Here is an 11265-nt window from a genome sequence, read left to right as displayed (position 1 = left end):
TAAAACCCAGATCTTTGCAAAAATGTGGATTTAGTGACATTTTCTGTAATGTATCCAGATGGTGATACATTACTCCGATGGCAAAGGCAAAAAAAGCTTTCTCTCTTTGAGTGTCGTTCAAAGAGACGGCCATTTTAAACCCCCAAAAAATTCTGATTGTTATGGAACAAAAATGTCAAATGATGGCCCCCGGAAATCCATCAAGTCACGAGACATTAATCTTGTCACTGGTGCCAACTGCAGCCCCGTAACCATCGGTGATAGAAGAACTTTAAGAACAGAAAACATCTGCAAAAGGTCTCGTCTCCTTCGGTGGCACAAAATCGCACAGTTGGAGTTTGAACGAGTGTCTAAACGTGGGACATTGAAAGATGGAAGAAAGTTCTATTATATGAAAAAAAAATGCAATCTTGATGGTCTTGATGTCTTGCAACGTTGCCAGCATGACAAGGAGATTGCACCCGAGATGTTTTCTACATGGCACAGTGGAGGAGGTGCAACCCTGATCTGGGGGACTTTTTCCTGCAATGGGACAGTGGAGCTTCAAGTCGTGTTGTCAGGCAAAGCCCGTCTGACAAAGGATTTCCTCTGTAGAAACAACATCACTCTTTTATTCCCCTCATCTAAATCCATTTGAGAACATTCGAGGTTGGATGGCAAGGGAAGTTTACAAAAATGGACACCTGTTCCAGATAGTGGATGACCTCCATAAAGCCATGTTCACCAATCAGAGCAACATTCACAGTGGTAGAGTAATGAGACCTAGCTGGAGCTGTTTGAATTGTCTGCTACTAAAAGTAGTTTAGATGATGTTTGACAGAGTGGGACTATCTTAGAATATTTTTGCAATAATAAATCAAAGCAAAAAGAGATCATATGTGGGATACCTCAGGGTTCTATTATTGAGTTACTTTTATTTGTGTGATTCTTCTAGCTCAGGTTATTGAGTACAACATTTTCTATCATTTCCATGCCATTAGCATGCAATATTTAACAAATCAAAAATCATTTTGGTAATTCTGACTGATCAAAAAAAAGAGAGAGAAGTTTGGCTTAAACTTCAGACAGTAAAAAAATATAGATGTAGGTGTTTTTTTTTTTTATTTGGTGTACACTTCTGGTTTCAGTGTTTCAGAGCTGATCAATTAATCTGCAATCTGGAAACATATATTAAACTTACATAACATTAAACAAATGCAGTCGGCGCAGTTGTGAGCAATTGTTGCTGCTTTTTCTTTCACTAAAAATGGAAAATAAAGACAAAGTGGCAGAGGACCAGACATATTCACATTCCCAGGGATACAGAAGAATTAAGGCAGAGTGACAGATAAGAAGACAAAGGGAAGCCAGAGGAGGTGATGGGAGAAATACAGTGGAGATAAAGAAATCCCTCTGGATTATAGTCTGAGGGACTGGTCTGGAATTCAGCATCGTCAGAAAAGAGGAATGGGAAGAATGTAGCAAGACTTTCCGGAACTGTCGGAAAGAGAGAAAAGGCTGAAATAGTTGACAGCATTTCGCAGGTTATCAATTACCGACATACTGTCAGCACATCAGCATACTCTAGAGGTGTTATGCACTTACAGTAGCATGAGAACAAAGGTTAAATAAAACAACAATAGAAAATCTAGTTCTCTTTTCATACATATACAAAGACTGGCCTCTCAACTTTTATTTACAAAAGCATAAGGCGTCAGCGTCGTCAAGGACAAAAGTTATGAAAATCTGATTTATTTGCAGATGTTTTAGGGGAATATTCTTGTACTTTGCATCGACTGGCAAAGTAAAGTTCAAGTATTGTTTCTTATAAATTACTTATTTTATCTTTTATGTTTCCATTTTGAAGCTTTAACTGGTTCACTACCATTAAATGCTAACATATACACACACACACACACACAGAAATCCCCCACAAGTAAAGGGAAAGTTGTCCCAAATGTTTAACTCATTTTAGTACCAACTTCATAACATGGAAAACATGCAAAACGAATATTAAAAATAAAAAAAAGTGAATGTATGTTGCTGATGTGTCACTTTCTTAAGACAAATCCTCTGATTTAACAAACAGTTTTTGCTTAATTGCTCTACTTCACAGACTTAGAAAAGATTTATATTTTTTTCTCATTGGCAATTTATGTTATATGAAACTGTATTCATTGTCATATATTCAGTGTATGTGTAATTGCAATTTAATGCTCAGTATTTAGTTTGTGTATTTTAGACAAATATGTGCACTAGTGGGTATTTTTTTAAACCCGATGTGGCCAATTTGTGATTTGCTTCATCAGAAACGAACCTTACCATGTTTGTGCTTAGAGTGGAAAGAAAATGGATCTAAGGGATAATGATAATAAAACTGAAGAATAAACTTAGCTTGCTACGGCAAACCAAATATACTAGAGCATCAAAAATAAGTGTGAGACACTTAATATCTAAAAACTAACCCTGCTTTGTCGGTTTTACTGCAAGCGGTCACCTTGTGACTGGTGTTTGTAAGAAACATCTACATCCGATGCGCTTACTGTAGGTGTCATGACTTCAGCAGCCATGTTGAAAAGGTTTGCCAGCATTTGGCATGGAGGATGACACAATACCAATTAAAAGGGGGGTGCTGCACATTCCTGACTTGAGCCGGTCGGACAGTCAGCCCATATAGGGGCCGTCTGAGCCGAAAGGGGGCAGGAATGTGGGGAAGCAGCGTTCCCAGTAAGTGGAAATATTCACGGAGGACTTAGCCTTGGAATCTCAAACTTGCGCGGAGCGACTCCTGTTTACGCTGTAAATCAGCTGGTCAGAGCCGAGACGCTCGAACCGTTTGTCACGAAGGCACAAGAGGAGGAATGTGCAGGTTTGTGCTCCAGCTTTTGTTTTACCGCGGACCAGGTGAGAGTTCAGGGATGAAATCTCACTCCGGTTGAAGAGAGCGCCGCCAGATGGAGGTCATGGATTAGGGTCACGCTGGCTGTAAATGTCTGCTGGCGTCATGATCTCGGATAGATGAGAGTTTTACTGCACTAAAGTAGAGGAGTTATACTTATCCACTACTCTTTGCGGGTTTTCATTCTAAGAATAGTTAAAAAAACAGAAGAGCGGCAAAAGCCAAGGAGATGGATTAGCAGTGCTTGGCAACAACTGAAGTCTCCAACCAGGACATACTGTGGAATATCATCTCTGCTGCCTGGAAATTGAGCTGTTAGCAAAACTGTCACTCTGCAACAGTCTTCAGTCAGAGGCCTATTCAGATATGTGGCGAGACTGACTGCTGCCGTAAATCAATCTTGTCACACAGAGATAGCTTGATTAATGAATTAGCTGTTAGCTGCTCATTTTGCTTCCAGGCTGGAGTGAAGATCGGAAAGCAAAAAGCCATAACAACAAATGTAGCAGAACAACCCCATTTACTTTAAAACAATAAATTCATCAGGTGTTTATCATGTTGTTGCTTATTGCTATAAATAAAATTACGTGTTAGTATAAATATTGTGCGTTACTCGGGTGGCAAAAGCAATAATAGTTGCCTTTTTGTTTTAGATAAATGCAGTTAGATACGCGATACTTTTTTTGAGTCATTGTGTAACTATATTATTATTATTTCAACTAAAGGTTGTCACACTGTAAGAATCTCCAGTCAGCTCAATATCAACAGAAACAGAATTTGGCTTAAAAACACTTAAATAGTAAATATAATCAGAAACAGAAGAGATGCAGTATAATACTCCCCAACAAAGAATGAAATACATACTTTTTTCAGCCCCATAGCATTTTTAGATTTGCATCTATTGTCAGAAATCCTTTAAGAATCTGCAAATCTGATACTGTGTTACGTAAGAAGAACGCGCAAAACAAAGTCGGCCTTCTATCACCTGAAGAACATTTCCAGGATTAAAGGACTAATGTCTCAGCCAGATCTAGAGAAACTCATCCATGCCTTCATCTTCAGTCGTATTGATTATTGCAACAACGTCTTCACAGGTCTGTCCAACAAATCAATCAAACAGCTGCAGCTGATCCAGAATGCTGCTGCTCACGTTCTCACTAAAACCGGGAAGATAGAGCACATAACACCAGTTTTAAAGTCCCTCCACTGGCTCCCTGTAGCTCAAAGAATAGACTTTAAAATACTGTTGTTAGTTTATAAATCACTGAACGGCTTAGCACCACAATACATTCAAGATCTGCTGTTGTTGTATGAACCTTCCAGAACCTCTCAGGTCTTCTGGTTCTGGGGATGCAGAACAGAATCAGAACCAGAACCAAACGAGGAGAAGCAGCTTTCAGCTTCTATGCACCACAAATTTGGAACAAACTTCCAGAAAACTGTAAAACAGCTGAAACACTGACTTCTTTTAAATCTCGACTGAAAACCCACCTGTTTAGAATTGTATTTGAAATGTAATCAATTACAAATTTATTGATGGAACTTGACTTAATGTCGTGTTTTGATTGTTGATTCTATGTTGCATTGTGTTTCTGTGTTTGTAATGATGTTCTTATTTATTCGTTTTTTTGTTTTTTTTTTACCAGTTATTTGTTAATTCTCACATTGTGTGTGAATTGTGAGACAGTTATTTTTTGTTTTTAAGCATATGCACTGACTGATGGCACCTTTTAAATTTCGTTGTCCTTGTGACAATGCCAATAAAGATTTATCTATCTATTATCTATCTATGTAAAGCACTTTGAAATGCCTTGCTGCTGAAATGTGCTATACAAATAAAATTTGATTTGAATATAGAATAAGGTTGCTGAGTGTTATGAAGTATTAATATTCTGCTGCTCTTGGGTTATTGCACACATAGACTCCAGTTGTCTGTAGAGCCACAGGAAGCAATGACAATCATAATTTTCATGTCCACAATGTGGTGTTACTGATTGCAGTCTATGACTTATTATGCTCACTTTTTCTCTATAAAATACTGACAGAGCCCGATTTACTCCTTTAGAAGTGGCTCACATTTACTGCAGCACCTTTAGCTTTATTAGTGTTATTAAGGCAGCAAAAACATTAAGTTTAACATATATTGTGCAGCCATGATGTATTTAAATATACATATATAAAGTATCATTAGGAAGAGTAAAAACAAAACATAGTTTAAGTTTAATTTCTTCACTAAAAGGGAAATTCTTGGACATTTATGCTGATTTTCAAGATCAGCTTATTGGCTAGAATAGTAAGAATATATAAATCTGATGTATTTATGAGAAAAGAAAAAAAAAAAAGGTGGCTCTCGCTACCAAAAGGTAAGCTTACATAAAGAACCTGAAGAAAGAAACATACACACCAGAATTTAGTCAACTGATTTAATTCTTTTCAGAGAGAAAAAGGACACAGAAGTAGAAAGACTACTGTTGTGTCCGACAGAATAAGGTCCAGCCTCATTTCCCTCTGAACACCAGGTGGATACAGAGCATGCAGCGTATGAGATATGACACTGTGTCAAATCTTTCATATCTTCTCTCAACGACAGTGCATCGTGAACTTCAACCCCCCAAACTCTAATATTAGGTGCCTTCTGCTCTTACATTGCTGACATGAATACTGTCACTGAAGCCTACGTTGATAAAGGAGGGTTCATTACATCTGCGAGTCCATGAGTGTCCACTGTAGGCTCACACAACAAAGACGTGTCCTGCAAGAGGGACACCAACACAACGGAACCGGGCTGCTCCGTTTTGTCGTGGCAGAGCCCACGCTTCGGGTCAGGTAGCTTTTCACACACCACCCTCTTCGCTTCTCTGTAGCCGCTCAGTCTGGACGCGATGGACCTCTTTGGCCTGCTCTTCTTCGGCTTCCTGCCCTCCGGGTCGTGGACCACACTGTGACGCTGGAGGCTGCGCTTCATGGTGAAAGCCCTCCCGCAGCCGTCATGAGTGCAGACGAAGGGGCGCAGGTTCTCGTGGAAGGAGCCGACGTGGCTCTGCAGGTTGAACATGGTGGTGTAGGAGCGGTCGCAGCCCTCTCTGGGGCACTTGTAGACGACCCGGGTGTCGGCGTGGACGCGCTGGTGCTGCTGGAGGAACCACGAGTCCCTGAACACCTTGCTGCAGTGCTCGCACGTCAGAACAACCCTGTGCTGCTCCTTCCTGTGCTTCAGCAAGTCCGTCCAGGTCTTCCCTGTGAACGGACAGCCCTCCTCCGCGCACGGGTAACCTCTGTGGACCTTCTCGTGCCGCTTCAGCTTACTGGGCGTGGAGAATCGCATCTGGCAGCCATCGTGGGCGCACTGGTAGGGCGGCAGCTGCGTATGCTGCTCACACATATGGGCCCTCAGCTGCTTGTTCTTCTTGAACTCCTGGCCGCAGCCCTGGAACGCGCATGCGTATTTCTTCTGCTCGCGAGCGTGCGCGCGGCTGACGTGTCTGCTCCGGTTGGTGCTCGTGGTGAAAGCCTCCGCGCAGCCCTCCACGGAGCAGCGGAACGGCCTCTCCCCGCTGTGGACGAGCTCGTGCCGGGCCAGGTGGTAAGGCGTGCAGAAGGACTTCCGGCAGCCCTCGTGCTGACACGAGTGTGGCCGAAGTCCCGTGTGTTTACACACGTGGGCGTCCAGCTTCCACTGCCTGTTGTAAGCAGCCGAGCAGTCCGGAAAAGAGCAGAAGAAGCGCCTGTGCGGCTCTGCTTTGGTTTCCATTTTCAAGTAATCGCAGACGCCGGGACCGGATACGCGCTTCACTGTCTGACGGCGATATTTCCGGCTAAATTGACGTAACATCCGACGGGGCACGGAAATTACGTAGGACTCTGACGTTTGTTGGTTGTTGTTTTTTTGTTGTTGTTTTTTTTAGCTGTGTTGCTAAAACACAACTTGTAAGTATATTCTACTGTCTCAGGTGTATTATTATTCTCAGTATGAGTTTACTTAAAGATCCAAACCTACTTAGTGAGACTCTTAAGTTATTCTATGTTTATCTGACCTTTATATTTGCGTTACAAAACTAGCTAACCGCTGCTAACGTTGCTTACCTGGTTCTTAGATATTAACGGTAAAATCAGCTCCGATGGAGACTTAAAACTGATTTCACTGAAAGCTGTGCAGCTCTGGTGTTAGAGAGCGTGTAATCTTACGGATCGAGAGTATTTGGTGGTGCTACTACAAGCAGATATTTTAGCAAAAAGGCATAGTTAAGAAAAAAACCTGTAAAATATAACGCCTTTAATATGGTTCTAGGTTTATATGAAACGGGTTGTGGCGTTAATACCATGACCTAGGAAATGCTGCACAGTTACAGGCTGAAAAGCCAAATAAAGCCTCAACTTCATTTAAAAGCCTATTTATAAACTGAGCATGACTTTTTGTCTGTAACACAATTGACCTATTTTATGTTTAAAGGAGCAAAGTGCTGATCTCCAGCGGTCACTATGGTAAGATGAATTGTTTATAATTTGCTTGTATCTGTACTAATCCGTTTAATTTGACAAATTCGCTAAAAAAACAAACAAACCCTCAGAATAAAACATTTAATCTTAATGAGAAATGAATGAAGATGCTGAACTTGACAATGTCAAGTTGACATTGTTTTCTTCTTCTGTCTCTATAAAGTTTACCATGTGTTAAAGTCTGTATTTTATCTGCTATCTCCTAAATTTTTGTGTCTTTAAGTAACGAGATAAGATGCTGTCCTTTTCTCTCTCTTTTTTTAGAGCTTTGTCTGTTTCAGTATGAAATTTGCTCTCCTTTATTGACCCGCTTGTTCCCTGACAGGGTGAAAGAAAAGGAACCAACAAATACTACCCTCCGGACTTCAATCCAGCCAAGGTGAACGTCTGACCTGCCAGTTGTTGTCCAGACGTTTTTGTGTTCTACACTTACCTCTTTTGCCATTCTTTGTTTTTAGCATGGCTCCCTCAACGGCTACCATAAAACTCATGCCCTGCGGGAGAGGGCGAGGAAACTGTCCCAGGGCATCCTCATTATCAGGTTAGTACGCCAAAAAAGTGAAATGATGTTGCAGTATTATCTTCTCTTTTAATTTTCAGGACTTTATCCCTTTAGTATTTGCTGATGTGGTCAAGATTGAGATCGCCTTTTAGACCCCTGTAGGAAAATAATTTTTGCCCAAGCAACTCAAAAATAAAACAGTAAAAATAAAAATAGAGAAAAAGTAATTACTAGATGTGCAATATACCACAAAGAGTCTGATACAATCAGACATATCATTAGTTACCAGCAGCTGTAGTAGTGAACTCTTGAGCCAGCCATGATGAGTGAAGGGAGGTGATGTTACTGTCTGGGTTGCTCTGTGCCTGCCTCCAAAGACGGGTCCATTTGGTTCAACTCAACTGCTGATAGTTCAGTTCAGTTCGGTGTTATTACAATCATATCGGATTCTCACTACATGAGGATTTTTACAAATCAGAACATGTTTTAGTAACATTCAGCCAGATTGTTTGTTTGAGTTGTACCTGACTGTTTTTGTCTGTCAAGGTTTGAAATGCCCTACAACATCTGGTGTGATGGCTGCAAGAATCACATTGGCATGGGTAAGCTCAAGTGGAAAAACTGAAGCACAGTTATTCAGTCAAACGAACCATCTCTTTGTTTTTATAACCCAAGCGATGTGTTTTGCACAGGCGTGCGTTACAATGCCGAGAAGAAGAAAGTGGGGAACTACTACACCACGCCAATCTATAGGTAAAAACAAAAAGCACCAGGCATACTTTATAAAGTTTATTTTGACAAAACATATGTTTTTAAATAATAAAAAAATGCTTCTTTCTGTTCTCGCATGTAGGTTTAGGATGAAGTGTCATCTGTGCGTCAACTACATCGAGATGCAGACGGATCCTGCGACTTGCGACTACCTGATCGTGAGCGGAGCGCGCAGGAAGGAGGAGCGCTGGGACATGGCTGAAAACGAACAGATCCTCACCACAGGTAGAAGATTTGTCCTCACCTATAGTTTTTGCTCCCATTGTTGCCTGGACGTGCGTGTTTTGCCCCGTTGTGATCGGTTCATTCTCGCGTCCTCTCGGAGCAGAACGGGAAGAGAAGGAAAAGCTGGAGACGGACGCCATGTACAAACTGGATCACGGCGGGAAAGACAAAGAGAAGCTCACGAAGGCTCTGCCTTCTCTGTCTGAAATCCAGGACTATCAGTCAGGCTGGAAGGATGACTTTCAGCTCAACAGCTCCCTCCGCAGGAAGTTCAGAGTAAGACGTTAGCTATTTTACTTTCTCCTTAAACTAAATGCAAAAGATGAAAAAGTTAATTATTTTCAGAAAAAAGATTGCTTGTACATGTAAAAGAATTGTAGATCTACATCTGTTTACCTGAGTCCTATAGTCAGTATTCATTTCTGATTCATATTTTCATAATGCTCAGCTGATTTAGTCTGCAGAAATACATTTTGTTCCATAAAAGATTCTGAATGTTATTTCTTTCCTGTCATAAATCTATATGGCATTTAAGATAAAGTTAATAACTGAAGCTTTTGTTTTTCATGAAGTCTTGACATTTAACCTAATTATTTATTCATTCGGTAAACAATCATGAGGTAAACTTTGGTAAAGTGATTTTTTAAGTGTTGCCTTTCAAACTTTCTTATGTAGTTTATTTAAAGATTTATCAATTTTGCTTTTTTTTCCTCCCCCGGTATCAATAAGTGGCACAAGAACTCTGGAATTATTATAAAGCTAAATTTGATTTCCCATAAATGTCTACAGATGTGGTTTTTTTTTTTTAGGTGTGTTCCATTTTAAAATAAGATTTTTATTTATTTGACAATTCAGGTAGAGAAGAAAGTTCTGGCCGAACAGGAGGAGAAAGATAACGCTGTAAAGATGAGGGCAAACTTATCCATACCACTGCTGCCGGAGAAAGAGGAGGACAAAAAATTGGCAGGACTACTAACGTACCAAACACCCGACTGTAAGTGCCACATACAGAAATATGCTCTCTCTCCTTAAATAATTCACAAATATGTTTACAATTCACTTTACATCTTTCGTTTAACACTTAAATTACCTGCTTAGCTAAATACATTTTATGCCAACATTATAAACATCCTCATACATGTAATACATCCAAAAGTAGAACTTATTATTCACCAAGTAAAAAGATACATCCACCTATTTTCCAACGCCATGATGTCATCATCTGGTCTTGTCATAATTTCTTAGCTAATAGTAATCATTCGCTATATAAGCTTCTGATTCTGAAGACATTAACAAATAAATATGCAGTTAAAACCAGAAATGCACCAAAATTATTTCTATTTGCTAAATGGCGCAATAATGTACAAAAAAATATGTCATATTTAAGTGTTCAAGTGTATTGCAAGGCACTTTTTTATTAGTCCAAGCAATATGTCCTATAAACGTTCATAGAAAACAGTAGAATTAGCAAAGAAACAAACTTAATGTATAATTTTGATACAGTTCTATAACTATACATAAAACTTTTTGGTTCCCATGTATAAAAATTGGATGTAATCTAATGGATAAAATGTTACTTTTTATTGTTTTAAAGCTTATGAGGACAAACGGCACAGCAAGCGGAAAGAGATCGCCTCTCGTTCGTGGTTCAATACCTCCTCCTCTCCAGCGGGGGGCGCTGCAGGCAGCCTGCTCCATAAGCTAAGCCTGCAGGGGAAAGAAGCAGCTGTGGCCAAAGCCCTGGGTTCCTCCCAGAGCCCCTTAATTCGCAGACGCTCCAACGGATCTGGAGCTAAAAACGAACAGTGCGCCACCAGAACCCAGGGAACGTCTCAGCAGGAAGTCCACACATGTGAAGAAGAACCGCAAAGTGTTGGATCTTCACTAGGACTAGAGAAAAATCACACTAATTCCAAAGAGCTGGTTGCCAAAATTGCAAAGGAAACGGATCAAAGACTGATTGATACCGTGGACTGTGGGAAGGAGAAAGAAGAAAATAAAAGTTTTGTAGGAATCACGTCACTGGTTGCCGACTACAGCGACTCAGATTCTGACTCTTGACTTCGACGTCGCCTAATAACCTAAAAAAAATGTAAATGCTTGTAAGAATTGAGGCAATCTGTTGTAGCATGTTGCAAAAGCAATACTAGTGTTTTGAGGTACAGTATGCTCTGGAACTTTACTTTAAATATTTTTTGTCATCAGCTGAATGCATTTGTCATCGCCTCAGAATGGATCTGCGAATGTTTTACATGCATCATCTGTCTGACAACCATTAAAATATTGTTCACTTTGGTTTCTCTCCTTGAAGTGAGGTCCGGCCGTGTTCTCTCTTTTTAAAACTGGCATAAATTTGCTTCACCGTTTTAGTTTTTGTTGTTTTTTATTTTTA

The 11265-nt window shown here is 40.2% G+C and overlaps 2 protein-coding genes across 3 annotated transcripts; one reads left to right on the top strand and one right to left on the bottom strand.

Annotated features, from left to right (window-relative positions):
* Positions 1 to 5287: 5287 nt before the first annotated feature.
* On the bottom strand, positions 5288 to 6730 carry LOC102226136 (transcription factor IIIA-like). The gene has a single exon (XM_005800469.3). The coding sequence runs from the start codon at positions 6708 to 6710 to the stop codon at positions 5553 to 5555; it is 1158 nt and encodes a 385-aa protein (XP_005800526.2). The 5' UTR covers positions 6711 to 6730; the 3' UTR covers positions 5288 to 5552.
* Positions 6647 to 11183, top strand: ccdc130 (coiled-coil domain containing 130). 2 transcript variants are annotated; one of them, XM_023334610.1, is made up of 10 exons: positions 6647 to 6731; positions 7329 to 7360; positions 7701 to 7754; positions 7834 to 7916; positions 8424 to 8479; positions 8570 to 8630; positions 8731 to 8873; positions 8977 to 9149; positions 9729 to 9867; positions 10468 to 11183. In XM_023334610.1, the coding sequence occupies exons 2-10, from the start codon at positions 7358 to 7360 to the stop codon at positions 10932 to 10934; spliced, it is 1179 nt and encodes a 392-aa protein (XP_023190378.1). In that variant the 5' UTR covers positions 6647 to 6731; positions 7329 to 7357; the 3' UTR covers positions 10935 to 11183. The 2 variants fall into 2 exon arrangements, with proteins under 2 accessions (XP_023190378.1, XP_014324761.1); XM_014469275.2 differs by having other exon boundaries at positions 6708 to 6805.
* Positions 11184 to 11265: the final 82 nt, after the last annotated feature.

Source organism: Xiphophorus maculatus, chromosome 5, assembly GCF_002775205.1.
Source record: "Xiphophorus maculatus strain JP 163 A chromosome 5, X_maculatus-5.0-male, whole genome shotgun sequence".
In the NCBI taxonomy this organism is placed as follows: Eukaryota; Metazoa; Chordata; class Actinopteri; order Cyprinodontiformes; family Poeciliidae; genus Xiphophorus; species Xiphophorus maculatus.
The sequence above is the reverse complement of the archived record's forward strand: the minus strand, read 5'-3'. Positions and strand labels throughout refer to the sequence as shown.